This window comes from Aquarana catesbeiana, linkage group LG01 (assembly GCF_042186555.1).
Source record: "Aquarana catesbeiana isolate 2022-GZ linkage group LG01, ASM4218655v1, whole genome shotgun sequence".
In the NCBI taxonomy this organism is placed as follows: Eukaryota; Metazoa; Chordata; class Amphibia; order Anura; family Ranidae; genus Aquarana; species Aquarana catesbeiana.
The window spans coordinates 200535330-200556066 of NC_133324.1; the positions used below are offsets into that span (position 1 = coordinate 200535330).

At 42.1% G+C, this 20737-nt stretch overlaps 1 protein-coding gene across 2 annotated transcripts in view; it reads right to left on the reverse strand.

Annotated features, from left to right (window-relative positions):
- The window catches only part of DTWD2 (DTW domain containing 2), a 463405-nt gene that overhangs the window by 288659 nt on the left and 154009 nt on the right, over positions 1-20737 (reverse strand). For both annotated transcript variants that reach the window (XM_073624664.1, XM_073624665.1), the window contains one exon: positions 684-774. In XM_073624664.1, the coding sequence (XP_073480765.1) occupies positions 684-774 (91 nt within the window). The remainder of the gene's footprint in view (positions 1-683; positions 775-20737) is intronic.

The following is a 20737-nucleotide window of genomic DNA, read 5'->3' on the forward strand; positions in this document are numbered from 1 at the left end:
TAGCTTAGTAGGAGTGCATGGGTGAATGGTAAATAATTATATTCTTGTATTTATATTTCACTCTTAATTCCTCTTGATTTCCTTTTATCTATTTGAACAGACTGCAATGGACACATGCAGGTAAATGTTTAAATGCAGTACTGCAGCTAATTCAGAGATATTTTCCTTTTTTAAAGCCAGGAAGGAAAACCTCCCCCTTTCATCCCTTGGGTCCTCCTACCTGTTGCTGCACAGCAAGTAGGTAGACACCCTTCCTTCTCTGTAGTGAACAAAATAGAAAACTTGGGGCCAAGACCTCCAGGTAACCACAGATTTAGGTAAGTATTTTTGGCTGTTAGATTGCTTTTTTCTTTTAAATAACATAGTTTTTTTATTTACCCATTTATTTATTTTTCATCCAACATAGCCATAAGTTGAGGGTAAGCCAAGAGGGAGCTGTAAAGATCCTGGGAATTTACTATAACCCTTTTATACACATAAATGTATATAACGATTGGTGAGAAAAAAAAAATATTTAAAAAAAACATAATATTTTTATTACACAAGCTGTAGTAGGCAACATACAATACATTCCCCAATACTCATGTGATCTAGACAGCGCAGGAATCTGCAGGAGATGGTAGTCAGTCATTTCCCAGAACATCAGACTTAACAATGTGATGGGTTCCCATACCCTCACTCACCTCGGCTGGATGCTGAACAATGTACAAATTCATGGACACATTAATGGGTTGAGCTGGCAGGAAAGGACACAGGCACACCTTTTGAGGACGGCTAGAGGTAATAAAAACAAAAAAAAAATGAATGGATTAAACAGAAACAGCACTGTAATCATGAAAGAATAAAAATTGTATCACACTATCAGCACCTGAAATGTAAAGGCATTTGGCATAGATAAAATGATGTTCAAAAGGAGTGTGTAGACAAGGACTCCAACATGCGCCTTATGAGAAACGTTAACTAATTTAGTACTTTGACTAAGCATACAGAATTCCCTCGCGTCCTTGCAGACAGCACCTTCAGGACAAAGCCCATGTAATTTGAAAGTTGCTTTAAATAAAGTATATCAACATTCTGGAATGAAAAATATTTAATTATTTGCTCATTATTTCCCCATACTAAGAGAACCCTGGGTAATGAGTACTGAGACAGTATGGCCAATACTGAATAAGTGATTAAAGGGAATCAATGAAGATAGGAATATGACCACTAATGTGTTTTTAAAGGTGTCGGCTACAACCATTTGTCCCTGGCTTCATTACTCTATGTGTTACACGCATTCCAGAACGGAGTACAGAGTTTGTAGAATTAGCTGCATGCTTGTCCCAAGTCAGCGACCAGCTATATAGCCAGACTTCATCAGGGTGGCTGTCCTGGAGCTTGCACTTTAAAAAAATTAGAGTTACGTACCGGTAACATCTTTTCCAGTAGTCTTTCAGGACAGCCACCATGAGAGATAGTCTCCTCCTCTTCCTCTTAGGAAACACTGCGCCAGCCCATAAATTCTCACTTCCCCCTGCCAGACCTCAGTATATTCCGAGATTACCTCCGGTCAGCTGGGGAGACACAAGAACACATTAATAACATACTATTCCATATCATTATCATGCTGCGTTCTGGTCTTTTGTAAGACCCCCCCAAAAATTTCGGGTGGGTAACTAGGGCTGTCCTGAAAGACTACTGGAAAAGACGTTACCGGTACGTAACTCTAATTTTCCCCTTTCGTCTTTCAGGACAGCCACCATGAGAGGATAAACGAGCACTTACCAGTTTAGGGTGGGACTACCGCTTGCAATACCTTTCGCCCAAAGGCTTGCTCACTAGCCGACACCAGGTCCACTCTGTAGTGCTTTACAAAAGTGGAGTAGCTGGACCATGTTGCAGCCCTGCATATTTGCTCTGGCGTTGCTCCAGCCCTTTCTGCCTGCGAAGCTGCCATAGCTCTAGTAGAGTGTGCTCTTATACCCATTGGGATTTCTTTCCCTGCCAATGTATAGGCCTGGCCAATGGCTACTCTGAGCCATCTGGCAATAGTGCGTCGAGACGCTTTGCATCCTTTTCTGGCCCCAGAAAACAAAACAAATAAAGAGTCTGACTTTCTAAACATCTTGGTCAGCTCTAGGTATCTAAGGATACATCTCCTTACATCCAAAGAATGAAATTTTAATTCCCTTTCCCCCGAGGGGTTGGGACAAAATGAGGGTAAAACTACCTCCTGACTTCTGTGGAAACCAGAAGCAACCTTAGGTAAAAATGCTGGATCGGTCTTAAAGACGATCCGATCTGGAAAAATAACGCAAAAAGGAGATCTAACAGATAAGGCCTCAATCTCGCTGACTCTCCTGGCAGTTGTCACTGCTACCAAAAAAACTGTTTTTAGCGTAAGATCCTTTAGTAGACATTCCTCTAAAGGTTCAAAGGGGATTCCCGTCAGGCCCTGCAAAACTAACGATAGGTCCCACTTGGGAAAGGGAGGACCTTGAACCGGTCTTTGTCTAGACAGAGCCTTAAAGAATCTGACCACCCAGGGGTTGGTGGCCAGATGTTTCTCTAAATAAGTACTAAGTGCTGACACCTGACCTTTAAGGGTACTTATGGATAAACCCTTGTCTGCCCCGCACTGAAGGAATTCCAACACAGCTGTGGGACTATGTACCGCAAGGGAGCCTTCTGCACACCATTTATTGAAACGTACCCAGATTTTTTTATATATCTGGCGTGTTTCCTTCTTCCTGCTATTGAGGAGGGTGGAGATTAATTTCTCAGAAAAACCCCTAGCTCTCAGCATACCCTCCTCAGTAGCCAGGCCGCTAACTGCCATTGGTGAACCTGTGGACAGAGGACTGGGCCCTGTGAGAGGAGATCCTCTCGAGGTGGCAGGAATAAGGGAGGTTCGACCGCTAGCTGCTTGAGTACTGAGAACCAAGCCCTCTTTGGCCAATGTGGTGCTACCAGAATCAGGGACGTGTTTTCCATCTGAAACTTCCTGAGAACTGCTGGTAATAACGCTGGGGGCGGGAAGGCATAGCAGATTCTGAAATGCCAGTCCTGGATCAATGCGTCGACCCCTCGTGCTCCCTCCCCTCTGTTTAGGGAGAAAAAACAAGGGGTTTTCGCGTTGTTTCTTGACGCGAACAGATCTACCTCTGGAGGACCCCACTTCTCTGAGATGAGATTGAAAACCTCCTGGTTGAGGATCCAGTCGCCCTCTCTCAGCCTGGTTCGGCTGAGAAAGTCTGCTACCACATTCTTTTCTCCTCTCAGGTAGACTGCTGAGAGTGAGAGAGTGTGAGTCTCGGCCCAGCTCAGAATGTCTGATGCCAATGCCAGGAGTACTCCGCTCTTTGTGCCTCCCTGCTTGTTCACATAAGCTACGGCGGACGAGTTGTCCGACTGCACCTGTACATGGTGGCCCTGTAGCTCCTTTTTGAAGAACCTGAGTGCTAGCCCGATTGCCTTCAGCTCCTTCCAATTGGACGACCTTCTGAGTTCGTTTCCCTCCCAGGTGTCCTGTGCTACAAGGGAACCCAGGTGCGCCCCCCAACCTCTGCCGCTTGCGTCTGTGGTTACCACCTGAGAGACTGGGATGAACCACAGACGACCCTGCGACAAGTTTGAGACCCTCCTCCACCACCAGAGGGATCTCTTTACTTGGGATGGGACCTGAACCAAGGCATCCAGACTTCTCTGGCTGTGATCCCACACCCTTAGGACAAAGGACTGTAAGGGACGAAAGTGCAGACCTGCCCATTGCACTGCTGGGAGGGTCGCGGTCAAAAGACCCAGGGCCGACATCAGAACTCTTATAGAGACCCGACTGCTGCACTGGAGACCAGCCACTGCCCTGTCCAGCTTTAGTATTTTTTCTCTTGGAAGAAACACTCTCAGAAGTGTTGAGTCCAACTGGTAGCCCAAGTAGGTAATGCGCTGGGAGGGAATCAAACTGGATTTCTCCAAGTTCATCAGCCACCCTAGACCTGTAAGAACTCTTCTTGTAAGCTCTAGATCCCTGACTAACTGCAGTGGACACGCTGCAAACAGGAGCAGGTCGTCCAGGTATGCTATCACTGATATTCCCTGGAGCCGAAGAAAGGCCATCACCTCCGCCAAGACCTTGGTGAAGATGCGGGGCGAGGAGGATAGCCCGAAAGGCAGCGCCTGAAACTGTAGATGTACCGATGTTCCACCTAGATCTACCGCTAGCCGGAGAAACCTCTGTGAGGCTTCTGCTATGGGAACGTGTAGATACGCGTCCTTTAGGTCCAGGGATACCATAAAGCAGTTGCGGGGCAACAGTGTTCTCACCGTGAAAATTGTTTCCATACGGAATCTCCTGTATGTCACTGACTTGTTCAGGGGCTTTAGATTCAGAATCAGTCTGAATTTCCCTGTGGGTTTCTTCACTACAAAGATGTGTGAATAAAACCCCTCTCCCTCCTCGGCTTTTGGAACTTTTAGAACCACATTCTGATCTACCAGATCTCTTAATGCTTCCAACAGAGCCTCGGCTTTTGCCGTACACCTGGGTAGGTGCGTGACCAAAAATCTCCGAGGAGGAAGATTCGTGAAATCGATATGGTACCCCCTTCTTATAATCCCTAGGATAAAGCGATTGGGGGATATTGCCTCCCACTGTGGGAGGAAGGCCCCCAATCTTCCCCCCACCATGGTTGGGGAGTCATTGACTTTTACGGGGCTGTTCAGGAGGGCGAAAAATCGCCCCTCCTCTGCCCTTGCCTTTCTGACCCCAGAACTTCCTTTGCCCTTCCGGCTTTGGAGTCTCTTTACGCTTTTGCGGACGAAACCCCTTCTTTGTAGGTGCAGGGGTTTTACGCTTAACCGGGAAGGATTTCTTCCTGTCTGCTGTGCGGTCTAAGACAGTCTCTAAGCCTGGGCCGAAGAGAAGGTCTCCCGTTAACGGTATGCCGCACAATTTGACTTTAGAGGCGCTATCGCCCGGCCAGGTTTTTAGCCAGAGGGCTCTCCTGGCCGAATTGGCCAGAGCCGCTGATCTGGCCGTCATACGTACTGACTCTGCCGAGGCATCAGCTATGTAGGCGATACCCCGCAGAATCGTAGGGAAGGAAGACAGAATGGTTTCTTTTGCCGTTCCAGCCTCAATATGCTCTTGAATCTTAGAGAGCCAGTGCTCCAGATTGCGAGCCACTACTGTGACAGCCAACTCAGGTTTCAAGTTACCAATTGTTGAATCCCACGTCTTTTTAAGGAGAGAGTCTATTCTCTTATCCATGACATCCACCAGGGCCCCCATGTCCTCAAAAGCCAGGTCAGTGTGTCTGGAAACCTGGGAGAAAGCAGCATCTAACTTGGGATTTTTATTCCAGATAGATGTAGGATCATCCGAAAACGGAAATCTCCTCTTTAAGGATCTAGAAAAAAAGGATTTCCTTTCGGGATCCTGCCACTCCTTTTTGATAGTTTCAACCAGTACTTCATGAACTGGAAAAACCTTTCTCTTTTGTTCCCCCAAGCCTCTGTACATCTGGTCATGAAGGGTCAGGGGTTTCCTGTCCTCCTGAATACCGAGGGTTGTATAAATAGTCCCTAAGAGGTCCTCTACCTCTTCTAGGGATAATTTATATCTGGAGGATCTCCTGGACTCCCCGTCCTGGTCCTCCCCCTCTGAACCATCCTGGGAATCGGAGGAGGAACTATCTGGCTGTCTTAGTTCCACTCCGGAAGGCCCTGGAGCTTCCTCTGCCCTAACTGAAGTTGCAGGTTGGGCAGGAGCAGAGACCTGCGCCTGAGGCGGGGTTGTATCCTGGGGAGCTGGACTAATGGGAGGTTGAAACCTTTCAAATAAGGCTTTAAATGAAGAAAAGGTGGACGAGAGCTCTTTAACTGAGGCTGCAAGTCCTGACTCCTGTTCAGAGTCCCTCTCCTTAACAAGGGAGTCTATGCACTCCCTACACAAGACCTTTGTCCATGCCTCCCCTAATGTGTCCCTGCAAGAGGCACACCTCCTCTTAGAGCTATGGGTAGACTTAGATTTTTCTGTAGCTTTCTGAAATACAAGAAAGGAAAAACAAACATTTTTGTCACTTTTTTTCTTTTTTTTTTTTTTTCTAAAAAAACAAGGATACAACCCTGGGAGTGCACTAGACCCTCCTTCATCTATGGGGATCTGAGCCTCCCTCCCCTGACCACCCAGGGTATCTGCCCCCCCATGACAGGAACCATACATGGAGGGACAATCCTAGGTAAAGAGTACTTTTCCCCAAGGCACTCTTACCTTAGGAAGGCTGGAGGTAGTGTCCGTTGGTTGAGCATCCGCTTCCGACATGACTTGCAGGTGGTTGCTACTACCGAGTCCAACGCTGCCTGTGCGCGTCCCAGACTCGTCTCCAGCCTGTGCCTGGCTTCCCTATCAGCCCTGCGACCCGGAACCGGAAGCCGCGGTTCAAAGGCAAGCCCCCGCCCTTCCGCCGGAAATGACGTCGCCCGTCGTCCGGCCCGCCTAGTTCCAAAAAGAGAGCGGCCTGTAAAGTATACAGGAAGGGCGGACGCCAGCCTGCTGCAGCCCTGTGACCGCGATAGGGAACCCCCACAGCCTGAAGCTGCGCTCAGCAAGGAAGTGGTGGCCACCGAATCGAGGGGTAAGTCCCCCCCATGCCCATAAGAAGCCCCTGCTCCCATTTACCGGCTCAAAAAAACAAATAACAGCCACAGTCCCCTGACTGAAAAGCCTGGTTCCTTGCACAGTGTCTCCCCACCGGAGGAAACACTAATACTGTGAGGTCTGGCAGGGGGAAGTGAGAATTTATGGGCTGGCGCAGTGTTTCCTAAGAGGAAGAGGAGGAGACTATCTCTCATGGTGGCTGTCCTGAAAGACGAAAGGGGAAAAATTAGCTTGGAACACACATTATCAACTCAAGCCAATAAATGGTCAATCGTTAAACTTAATTACATTATTGTAACAGTGGATTGATGCTACCACATTTCCATTCTCAACGATTTCTTTTTAAGGAGGACCTGTTACCATGCTCAAAACAAGTTATGCGATATCTGAGTACATTTCACTTGGTGAAACTTATGTTTTCAAGGCTACTTGTTTACTCAATAGTTAAAGATAATAAAAACCAGATCACAAAAAAACTCTTTGATATGTTAACATAATTTTCAAACTTTTTAGGTCTACAGTTTTCATTAAAATAATACCTGGTAATCCATCCATAAAAGTCCTTGTTTAGGAATTTTCTGTTATGGGATGACAACACTCTGTTCATATCTCCAGTTACTATCCTGTGTTGTCACCCTGTCACCTGTACGTCCAGTTGAGATTAAAAGTGGCTGTAGTTGCACAGACATAGTTCACGATTTTCACCACCCTGAGCAATGACACGCATCCACTGCTGGTGATAGTGTACATACAACCCCAATTGTGAATAAAACTAGATTAGCAAATCACTGCATTGTGTTTTTTTTAATGTAGATTTTACACAGAATTCCAACTTTTTTGAAATTGGGGTTGTAAATGGGAAGTGGCTACAAAGGTGCTAGAGGAGAACCGCAACAACAAGGTATAAAACAAGGATGAAGAAAGGTGAAAACAATATTTTAATAGAGGAGAGAAAACATGATGACTCCTTTTAAACACAGTGCTTTAGCAAACCACATGTCATCCAGTTTGGGTGTACATCTACTTTAACCTGTCTGTTAAAATCTATAAGAAGGGTATTGAATGCAAGTTCAAGAAGGTCCGGTCACTAAAATTTTCTTTCAGACGAGGTCCGAATCTCAAGCGCTATGACTCAGAAAGATTGTAGTGATTGCATATCTATCAAAAATGAGATATGTACAATTTCCATAGCATTTCAACAGTATTTATCACCCTTCAGAGTGCCCCTTTACAGCGGGTGTCCCCATCAGAGTGCCCCCATAGAGCAGGTATCTCCATCAGAGTACCCTCATAGAGCAGGTTTCTCCTTTAGAGTACCCCTGTAGAGCAGGTGTCCCCATCAGAGTGACTACATACAGCAAGTGTCCCCATACAGCAGAGCAGGTGTCTCCATACAGCAGATGTCCCCATCAGAATACCCCCATCAAGAGAAAATGCCCCCATCAGAGTTCCTATCCTTAAATTTCAGTTATGAACCATCACAGTGCACCTGTAGATTAGTAGAGCCCATCTAAGTAAACAGTGTACCTGATGGATAAGCTGCTGTAGCCAGGCAGGCAGGGGCAGGAGCGGGAGCTTGAAGAAGAATCATGCTACGGGGGTAGGAGCTGGGTGGAGAAACTTGCTGGAGAGGGCGAGGCACACAAGTGACATCTCTGTCAATTACAGTAGTACAGCGGGGATCTAGTGCTGCAGACTGGCGGGCTGATGGTCCGGACCGTGGTCCACCATTTAATGAAAGCTACATAACAACTTGGAAGCAAATGGCTGTGTAGGCATTTTCAGATTCAAATCAGTTTCTAATCTACATTATTTAAATACAATCTTAAAATGGGTACCACTTTAATGCTCCCTTTTAAAGGAGTACATGAGGTCTTTTATTTTCAAAGAAAACAAAGTCTGCATATTTTCACTAAAGATTTACTTCTCCATCTGGAAAACCCTACCATGGAAGGAAATATATATAATAATAATAATAATATACTGAAACATTTGTCTACAAATCAAACTAATGCTGAAATAATAAAAATGATCATGTTTAGAAAGTAACAGAATAGTGCAGCAGGGCCAAGATTTAATAGCAGTGTTAATGTCTAGCCCTAGACGTGAATATTGAGATTATCAACTAATGACAAAAAACAGTTAATATATTGTTTCAATTGCCACAATAATTAGGTGAGAGGAACAGCTATAAAAACCTTCACTTTAAACACACTGCTCCGGCTAATCAATTATAGCCTGAAGAAATCAGAAGCCTGCTATTTGCTACATTGACCTTTAACACAGTCCAGCACACTCACTCAGGTTTCAGGTATTTCATAAAAAGAATCATCCAAGCTTTGACCTGTAATAGATTTAGGAGGTGAGAGGTTAGCCATGCAATTCAAGTCTGACTCCAGAGCGCAAAGGGTGACAGAACATCAAAGAGACTGTTCTATATTCAATACAAATAGGTTGCTGTATGAGTCTTATCCTATAAAAAACACCACTAATAGGGCGCTGTGAATGGCGGATGATGTCACATATACCACACAAAGACAATGTTTCAAGAAAAACAGGCAGTGAAAGATTACAATGCACTCTTGTATTTCAGACTGGCATGGGATAACCTTTCTCTGCAAGATGCCCAACCTTTGAGACTTACCTTTACTTTAATCATCGATGTTAAGGACAGACAATGAGATGGGGTCCTGCTGAACACAAAAGAAAGCCCCAGTATTTTTTATCCTTTCTTCCTTTTTAAGTATAGAATGTCATAAATTGATGTGCAAATAATTCTTCTCCAGATGGGCCATTTCAGAATAAAACTCCAAATGTGATGTTAATCCTATTTCATAATGCAGATGCTACCACCCAGGGATCAGAACTCATTAGATCTTCCCTAGAATTAACCACATATCAGCACATCTGGTCACCAAGTTTGGAGGACAATGCCTTTCAATGCCAACACAAAACACAGAAGTTGAAATAAATTGTCGTGCATGGTTTACTACCATATGTAGTACCTATTGTTCAGTAGCAAACAATGATCGCAGAAGGCCTAGTAAGAAGTAGAAAGAAAAGGTTTAGACTCTTCTCATTGTTTATGTGCATGTTGTATGGCATCATCAGTTCTCACCGACTCCATCAAAGTACCTACAGCATACTGTGCTGAAAACACAATTTCCCATTTACCTTACAGTCAAAATGCCCCCTTGCTGGCATCATTTTCCATGACAATTGTAGCACCAAACAAACATGCCATAGCCTTTGAAATTATAACTATCTTTATTGGAGTCTGATAATGACAAATGGTTAGCACATGAAACAAAGCCTTCCTCATACATGACCAGTTATATGTCCACTTGGTTTCTTCAGCACAGCACACCCCAATGTACATTGTAATAATTTGTCCTTTTTGAGCCTCTAGAAAGAAAAACAGGTACTAGATCCTTCCTTTGCCAAAATTAAACAAGGATACAGGATTAACTTTATTTGCTAAAATGTAAGCCTCATACTATATTATTTAAAGTCCTTCCCTGGTAATATAAAAGAACTGCCATCATCACATTTGCAGAGAGAGCATACTTTCCATTTAGAAATTCTATTTCACCAACAGTAAATCCAATTTTTAATAACCATATCCAAAGCAAAACACACAACTATCACAGAAGACAGGAATTTCACTTTTAAATCTAATAAACTGCAGCTGCCAAAAACAAATTATAACTTATATTAAATGCACTGAGCATTGTCTGATGTGCTGTCCATGGACCCCTGCTATGGTGCAGCTAATATATAATAATAAAAATGCAGCATAGTGGCAGTAAATTCAGTTAAAAATGAGTTTCGCCAACCCCCCCTCCAAAAATTAAAAGTCAGCAGATACACATACTGTAACTGGTGAATTTTAATATTAGGAAACTTACCTGTCCTTGAATCCAGCGATGTTGGCACCCCATTGCCAGTAAGGGAACCCGCAGTGCAGTCTTGCAGCTTCACAGCCGGGTTCCTACTGCGCATGTGCGAAGTGCGCTGCGCTCTTTTACTGGCCCTGCAGCAAGGGAGGAAAGAGGAGGCCAAACTTCTGACGTACCCCACCACGTTGAGGTCTGATGAACGTGGGGACAGGGTACTTGTCAAAAACATTTACCAAATGTGGCACCGGAGGGGGGAGGGATCAGATAAGCAAAAGTTCCACTTTTGGGTGGAACTCCACTTTAAACTACATAGTGATCTGTGAAAATTTACAAACCTAAGGAAACGCTGATAATTTAAAGAAATGATCATAAATGCAATTCATTCATCAATTGTCAACAGTGTTCCTGGGTTAAATAATACTTGACTTAAGCCTCGTACACACGGACCAAATGTCAGACGGCATTCGGCCTTGTGTGTACTGCAACCAGTCCGACAGAAGCCGGCCATCTGGCTGGCTTCTGTTGAAGAAGCATGACGGAAAAAGGTCTTCCGACTGGCCGACTGGTTCTTGATCAGTGCTCAGAACAGCAGGGGAAATCGCTGTACTAACATTAAATTGTTAGTACAGCAGCTCTGACCTGAGTTGTCAGTTGTTTTTCATTCAGTCTGCTGGGTTTTAGCAGTGTGTACTAGGCTTAGGGCATTGTTTATATCTGTTTGATTTAGGAGTGTTGAAGGTGCTTGCTTCATCTTTAAAGCAGATTCCAGAAAATGGCCATTACACAGAGTTCAATAGCAATGCATGTAAAATGCGGCTAAAATAGGAAATGCACATGCATCATGTTACTACTGCAATAAACCAATGCTCAGATGTGAACAAAGCCTTAGGTACATTTTCATCATTTAGTCCCAAAAGTAAATGATCTATCTTTCTTTCAGGCATCCCACTACTTTCAATAAAATTTTGTCTTGGGTGGTCAATTTGGTATTAATAAAATCCGATCACCTGCAAAAACCAAATGTACCAATTGTGTTCATTTATTCTGAACAATTAAAGTGGTTCTTCAGCCGTTTTGAAAATAATAATAATATAAGTTGGCAGCTGCAAATACTGTAACTGCTGACTTTTAATAAAAGGATACATAACTGACTGGGAGTCCAGCGTCGTCCTCACTCTTCTTTGCCAGTCTTCGGGTCCCCAGCACCGGCATGTTTGCTGCGATCTGACGACCGTGGTAATCTGACTAGAAGTGGGAGCCAGTACCTGTCAAAACCAGGTACCTATTCCCCCCCAAAAAAGTGCCAAAGTCGAAGAGGAGGGGGGAGGAGAGCATAAAGCAGAACTTTCCCTTTAAGGTAAAGTTCTGCTTTACCAAAATTACTGATATTTATTCAAATCAATTCATATTAGTAGGCACATTTTGAAAGAACAGTAGGTTTTAAAGCACCTATAAAATACAGCTGTCAAGTATTCCAGATGTACCAAATAACAAAAGATGAGGGCTAAACCAGCTACTTTAAATAAAATCTAAACCGAAAACCAAACAGATCATAATAATTTGCAGCTAACCAGTCCTTAGAAGTGGTAGCTGCACTGGTTTTAATTTTTAGACTATTTTTTTTTCTTTATTTTTTACCAGTAACACAATTCCTGTCCAAGGGTGACAATGCTAGCTAACCCTACTGTATCAGAACAATAAAAAAGGACAGGAGTACAGAAAATTTACTCATCTTCCTTTAAAATATAGAAGGGAGGGGTTCTGCAAGTCCTCAGAGATAACTGAGAATAATGTAAATGATAAAAATATAGCACAGGCAAAGAACACAGGAAAAATTTAACAGCTGATAAGATCTTTGGCAGATATCCTTTAGCACTTATAAAACAGATAACAAAACATTTTTATTGGTATATTTACCAGACCAAAAGGGACCAGATAAAATATGATCATTTTTAGGGCACGTGTAATTTGTGAGCTGTGCTAAGATGTCCAACAAAGTTAACTATGGCTGGAAACAAGACTATCCACCAGGTGATAATTACAGCTAGTGGTGACCCGTATAGGTTTGATTAAATATGATTTACAGGTATATTATATAATATAATAATATATAACAATATAACACAGACCAATCCCCTAAAAAATACAAGTACTGTTGTTTACTACAAAAAAAACAGATGTGCTTTAAAATGGTCTACAAGGTTTATAATAACAGCATTTATAGGCACCCTCTGTCCCGTAAGGGATATGTATAAAGCCATGTATTATAAAAGCAAATGATTATTTCCTGTCTGTCTCTGTATTTTCTCAAAATAATAAGAAAGCCAACACAGTATGTCCTCTTTAATCTTGCTGAATCTCATGCTGACAATTGTTTGCTTGGTGTGGTCCTCTACACGCAATCAATTTAAAAGAAAAGTAAAAAAAAATACAAAAAAAGGCAACCTGTCACAAGAAACCTTGAAATGTTCTGAGCTAGGGAACAAGAAAACAATTCTAATCTCCATAGGCCCAGCTTGATTTGGACCTTGTATATCCTTTGTTTATTGTACCTATGTGCACACTTTGAGCTCCTCTGAGTTAAGAAAATAATCATTGCTAATTGGATATGTTTATGGAAGAGGGAAGAAGCAACATTATTTACCAAGCCGGATTCAGAGTACACACAACATACAATGTCATGCATTATGAGCTTAATCAGAGAAGCCAATAAACACAAATGCAAAAAGTGATTACTTTCAGAAGATACAGCGATCAGATATAATTTCTACAAATGAATAATGAATACCTGAACAAAACAGATATATTAAATACATGCTCTTTGAACGCCTGATAAAATTAAAGCAAACTGCAGCTCTGCTAGTGGTATGAAAGGATAAAGAAACCTGTTGTGAAAAGCAATCATTGTGACTCATTAAACTGAATATGAAACAAAGAATTACCCTGCTGCAATAAGTGCTTCATTTACTGGCCTTAAAGAAAGTACAAGGTTTATTTTTTTTTATAGCTCAGATAGAGAAATTAAAGTGAAACTCTATTAAAACTTGTATAGAGTGAAGTGAGGCCTGCTGGGTCTTTATTGTTGGTTTTGGACCTGTCAGGTACATAAAATATTCTACCACCCCCTGAAAAGGTATCTGCTGTGAGTTAGCTTCACCATTGCATGTTGGAATACCTTCTTTATAACTATATGTAGAACATGCTTATAAACTGATAATTACATATTACTAAGTGGATGGTGCTAATCAAAACCTCAAAGAAGACTAACATAAATGTCTAAAAACACATCATTTTATTACAATATATCATTAAAAAGTTGTAAGACATAACATCAGTGGCAGCCTGTCCATAAGGGGCGCACGGGTGCCTCCTCCCCTATCCATGCATCTGGCCCCCTAACCTACATGCAGGGTGCCAGATGCATGGATTCCAATGGGGTGAGTGTTTTTTTAAGCACGGAATTAGAGCCAGAGGCTCTAATAGGCTTCAGAATAGGGTGGGCTCAGGGTGCAGAGCACTGCGCTCCGAGTCCACCCAGCAGTTGTGTGACACTAGCGAATTAATATTCGCTAGTGTCACACTAATTCTCCTCCCGGTTAATCAAAAAGCAGGTCTGAGACCTGTTTCCCGATTGGCAGAAAGGAGAAGCTATGCCGGCCGCCAGGAGGAGGAGGGCAGAGACTCGAGGAGAGGAGATACAGGGGAATCTAGCCGGCCGTGAGTCCATCAACCGAATGGAATCCCAGGATAAGTGTTGCGGCAGGGTGACTGACAGAAGGGGGGGGAGGTGCGGGTGACCTGACCAGGGAGGGGGGCTGGCTTTGCTGCCCCCCCAAATACCACAGCCCACCACTGCATAACATGTAATGTGCAAGCATGTGAGCAGCACAATAACTTCCCTGATAGAGCACTAGTCCTATCTGGCCCAGACAATCAAGTACAAATATAAAAAAAAACTAGAGACATAGTAGAATATAAATTCAGGGGCCAGTGGTACAGGAAGGGGTGCAGTGGTGCAACAGGAGACCCAGGGAGTGAACCATAGGTTAAAGTGATACTAAAGTTTTGTTTTTCTTTAGAAATAACAAACATGTTCAGCTTACCTGCTCTGTGCAGTGGTTTTGCACAGAGCAGCCCAGATCCCTCGCTGGCGCTCCTGGCTCCTCCCTCCTGTTGAGTGCCCCAACAGCAAGCAGCTTGCTATAGGGGCACCCAAGCCGAGCCACAGCTCTGTGTGTCCATTCAGACACAGAGCTGCGGTTCGGCACCGCCCCCTCTCTCTCCTGATTAGCTGACTTTAATTAACAGCAGCAAGCGCCAATGGCGCCGCTGCTGTGTCTCAACCAATCAGGAGGGAGTGGATCGAGGTGGGCTCAGATTAGGGGGCTCCTGCACACTGAAGGTCTTAGAATCTTTTTAATGTATTACAAACATGTACAGTTGTACACAAACCGAGTGGCCCATCAAATACAAAAACATTACATACAGCAAAGAAAGGAAGCCCTGTGAAAGCTCCCAGTAGCTCTAGTTGGAGCTTACACAGGGCTAAAAATCTCCATCTGACATCATTAAGATCTGTCCAATGAAATAAAGGGGGACATGCTTATAAATATCCATTACTTTGTATGTGGTGGCTAAACTGAAATATTAGTTCAGGGTGGACTAACCCTTTAAGTAGTCTGCAGCTTTGAAAAGCTAAGCTATTTTTTTCTTCAATGGACACCTCTTATAGTAAAAATTTAGTTCAAGACTTTGAGTGCATTTAAGTTGCAACTAACATTTCATTGTACAAGTGACTTCTTGAATGAAGATGAAATGATGAGAGTGACAAGAAAAAGCCCAAACTGACTGTTAAAAGTACGTGAACTGGAACAGCACAATGGTGATAAATTATGCAACACAAAGAGAAAGCCAAAATGCTTTCATCTCTGCCTTATAGCATGAAAAATCCTCAGCGAACAGCCACCTTATCGCATCTAATGTATGCTTTCCTGTCAGAGCACATCATCTTCACTCTACTCTTTAGTCACCTTATTTACATTTGTAAAGTGGAGCCACTTGTTTTGCTGTTATTCCCTTTTTTTTAGTTATGTCACGTACATTGCATTCTCCCTTCTCTATTAATTGGGCACTTCTGATGAATTGCAAAGTAGCAAACAATTTCTGACAGGGTTTGACGGGGCACAACATAACAATTTACAAAAAAAATCTCACTTTGAAATGTGGCAGACTTCTGACTTGTGCACAGACCTTCATTCAGGAAACAAAGGAGTCCACTTTGCAGGCTTCTTTCTTTGATTTTTAAAAGACAAATATTATGCTGACACATAAGACTGAATGTAATATCAATAGGCAAAGACAAACATCGCTTGTAATATTACAGGAGCAGATTATGACCATTCTCATAAAGATGCCTGAATGGTCTACTTTTTACAAGCTAATTTATTATAACTATAATAATTATAAATACACACCTACATATTTGTAAAGCTTAAAGTGATATTAAAGTCTTGTTTTCTGTTGTTTAAACACAACAAATATGTTATACTTACCTGCTGTGTGTAATGGTTTTGCACAGAGCAGTCCAGATCCTCCTGTTCTCGGGTACCTCACCGGCACTCCTGGCCCCTCCCTCCCAACCAGTGCCCCCACAGCAAGCAGCTTGCTTTGGGGGCACCCGAGCCGAGCCTCTGCTCCAGGTGTGTATATATATATATATATATATATATATATATATATATATATATATATATAGGAATCTTCTTTCATGGGGTACATATTTATGTCTCCTTCTCTAGCCCTTGCATTTTTCTCTAGTAGCTCAGTATTTATTATTTATTATTATATTTTCACTCTTGCAGTCCTCTATTCCGTCCTGAGTGAGTGGGAACAGTCTACCCTTTGGTCTCTGAAGCGTGGTTTCATTTCATAGTGATCAGGGCCTTCTCCCTCACATACCTCACAGCTTGTTTGGCTGGGTAGGTATACATATGCCCATACATTAGTTTAGTTGTCATGGCTTTGGGGACATTTTTGTCTAGCTCCCTGGTTCCCATATTAAATAACTATTATATTGTTATCTACTCTATTTTTAGTAATCTTGGGCCATCTACCGGGCCTATCATCCGGGTTCTCTAGGGGGTGCTGCTCAGAGCACCCTTTGTGAATTGCCAGTTCTTTGAGCAGTCTGGCTTTTCCATCAGAAATGTGTCCATTACTTCTGAGCTCCTTTGGTCATCCCAAGGCCGCAGCATTTCTCAAATTGTTTTTAAACTGGATGCAAAAAGTTTGGCAAATCTTCATGCAATGTGCAGGGTCAGTGTTTATTTAGTTTTTGTTGTTGTTATTTCAATATCAAGATTATGAATTTTTACACTCATGTTTTTTTTTTTTTCAATTGTAGGCGTATGATCGTCTTGATGTAACCACTTACCCCTGAAGAAGAGAACTATTACGATAGATTTGAAACGCGTTGGGTTAGCTATTTTGTCATATTTGTTTCAATTGAGTATTGATTTACATGCATTGTAATTCTTACCTCTGTAGTGCCCATCTGCATCCTGTATTTTCATGTCTTGCACAATTGTGAAACTTTTACCTCATTTAATAAATAAATAATATTTTGATAATAATATTGCCTGATTCTACTGAAGCAGCGCCCCGTTTAAAGTCCCATTTTGAGGAAACAATTTCTTAGTGATTCAGGTAAGTATTAGGGGGGCTGCTGCACACAGAAGTTTTTTTAGAATGCATTAGGATCAAAAACTTTCTGCCTTTAGAACTACTTTAACTCTAGCCCAGCTTGTTTGGATAGACTTAGAAAGAGTAAATACTTTTGTCCAGATTGTATTATTATTCTTCACCCTTTTGGGGAGTTTTCATTGGAACGTATCACATTGTGGTAGTGTACAATAATGTGATATCGTGCAGCACATTACTAGTAGCATGGTGCACTGCAGTGTCATTAATTTTTATTTCCTTCCCCAAGGCACCTGGGAGTGCACCACAATGCATTTGTGTTGTAGAACACAGATGTGAAGCATTTGTACATTGTGGTGCACTGCATTAATAAAAAATAGTATATGTCCGTTTCTCGGTATGCTAACCTGCACTGCGAGCTTGCCTAAAGTGGTTGTATACCCTGCTTGCACATTTTTACCTACAGGTTATAATAAGGCTTACCTATAGGTAAAATGAATATCTCCTAAACCTGTACGGTTTAGGAGATATTCACCTTGCATGCAGCCGCTGACTTCAGCAGCGCATGAGCTCTGAAGGTCCAGCAGAAGGTGACTCTCACGCACATGACGTCATCGTGGCTCCGGCCACTTACAGCTCACGGAAATTGCGGTGATCAGCAACTTATAGTGACTGATAGTGTGGTGGGAAATCTGAATGGTAACTGAAAGCAGGGGGGAAAGCCAGGCAAAATCGGTGTGTTTTGTTTACAAACACACACATCTCTAAGCTGTGATTGGCCACAGCCAATCAGCAGCTATACAGCCATAATCATTGACTGTAACCTACTGACAAACTTGTGCTGTGTCCAATCACAACACAGATCACCAGGGGGCATGCCTATGCGCGCCTCAATTAGGGAGCCACCCGCCAGGAGGAAATGTACTGCAGGCGGACAGCAAGCAGTTACAAAATCTCCTTTCATGTTGTGATTTCTGTCTGTCTACTGGTCATCTCTTTTCACAATGTCCTGTATTTCCTGCATGCTTTGCAGCTTTTCCTTTGGTTTAAATTTCCATTTCTAAGGACTAAATATTCTTGGTGCTTGCATGCACTGATTCCTGTACCGTTCCTGAAACTCCTCCTCTCAGCACCTCTAAAGTTCAGAAGGCAGACTCTGTGAATTCTGGGAACAGCAGTTCCTACTCACAGGGCACAGTGATTACAGAGTTCAAGGAAGTAAATAAGTAGGGATCTTCACTGAGTAAGTTTACAAACTTAAGATCACGGAGATTAAATAGGAGTAAAGCTGAAAATAATTGAAATAAAAAGTAGAAATTATTATTTGATTGTAAATTTTGACCAGGGATTCACTTTCTGGTACAATATGATTTTATTGCATTAAGCAAAACAACATGACAATTGATTACCCACAAAGGGGGTTCACTACAAAGAAGGCATGAGTAAGCCCCCAGTCACAGCGGACACGACATTTAGATCATGCTACTTCACTTGAAGTAGCACGATTTCAAAGTAACTAATACATAATGCAAAATTTCCACTGAGCAACCTAACGGTATGAGCTGAAGGTCCGTGTAAGTTATCTAAGCCCGAGGGCCTATAGGGGGAGTTCATTTTTCAGGTGCAACAGGCTGTATTGACAGATGCACATAAGCAGATCAACTGGACACCCACGCAGGGGGATCAGAGTGAAAAGGTGAAAACTAAAGATATTAATAAGCCCATTTATGGCGTGACAACTTGTGGGGTAAATTACCAATATCTTTGGTAAATACCAAAGATTGTGCTCTTGCAGCAATAGCCGCGTGTCAGCAGATGTGCTCTAGACCAGGGATTCGCTTTATTATGTACATTCTAAAGGAAAGATGGGAACGTCTTTAAGTACACTAAGGGTGGGCATAAGGCTCAGCAGGGCAGTATTTCCAATATAAAGCTATGATAAAGAAGAAGGGGACATGACCTCAAATTAACAGGAAAAAAGTTCAAACCTCCACTTAGAAATTATTATTTTATAGAAAGAGTAGTTGATGATGGAGTTGAGTTTTGGTGACCTTGGTGACAAGAACTGAAATACCATTTGTGACATTTCATTTAATTTTATAAAAAATGTTTGACGTGCGACACACTGTTAACAGCACCTGCCGAGCAGCCTCCGGGAAACCAACAAGCCCCAAAACATGTTTTTGTTCATTAATATCTCTGTTACTGCCATTCAGAACAAACCAGAACTACAATAACAGCTGTTTATGTGGGAACTAACCATGAGACTAGAGCCTAATTTAAACTGATGGATTCTTCCACATCCTCTGAAACATTCACACCCTGCCCTTCTTACAATGCATATGATATACTGCACTGTTTCTCAATACATAGTCCTCATATCCAGAGCTCCTGTCCAACAGTAAGTTATGACAACCACTAAGACCAACCTTATTAGAGGAACTCCAGGAATAATCGGAGCACAATTCAGTTGCTCTGGAGGATTTTGGAAAAGAAACATTTTCAAAGAATCTTCTGGCTTTTTGTTTGTACATTGTAGAGAATAATCTTCGTAACATACAAACAGAATTACAGTAAGTTGTCTCGTGTAGCTGCTTACATCTCTGGATAAATGTGCCTTATATCTGGCAGCCCTGAATATAAATGACCATATTAAAAACTAAAAATCTTTATTATAGCCTGCACAGCTGGAGAATATTAGTTTCATATTTTTGTTGGTAAAGAAATTGTAACTTAACATATTTTTTTTATTTATTTATTACAGATATATATATATATATATATATATATATATATATATATAAATATATATATATATATATTTATATAGTGCTATCAATTTATGTAGTGCTTTACATAGTATAGTACATTCACATTAGTCCCTGTCCTCGAGGAGCTTACAATCTAAGGTCCCTAACTCACATTCATACATACACTAGGGTCAATTTAGACAGGAGCCATCTAACCTACTAGCATGTCTTTGAAGTGTGGGATGTAACCAGAGTTCCCAGAGGAATACCACTGGGAGAACATGCAAACTCCAGGCAGGTAGTTCCGTGGTTGGGATTCGAACCAATGACCCAAGTGCTGCTAGACAGAAGTGTTAACCCCTCAGCCACTGTGATGTGTTTACCGAAAGGGGTTTCTACATTGCCTGTTACATCTATCCAATCTTGAACCTCTCGATAACTTAATTACAAAAGTTTCATGTCATGCAGGATACCATTTTGTTCATTCCCTTCAGTCACTGGAATTCAAAATATTTCTGTATGCGGTTGTGCACAAAGCTCAAGCTGAGCATCATCTCTCCTATCTGTGTTCCAAGAAGATCTTTAGAACAAACCTTTCACTTATTACTGTATAAGGTTGTCTGAAAAATTTGCCATAAATCTGCATCAGAAGTGATGTTAAGTGCCAAATTCATTCACACATTTATTCTGAAAATCACCCTAAAGCACAAAGAGAAATCCAAATAAAATTAATATTTGGTGTGACCACC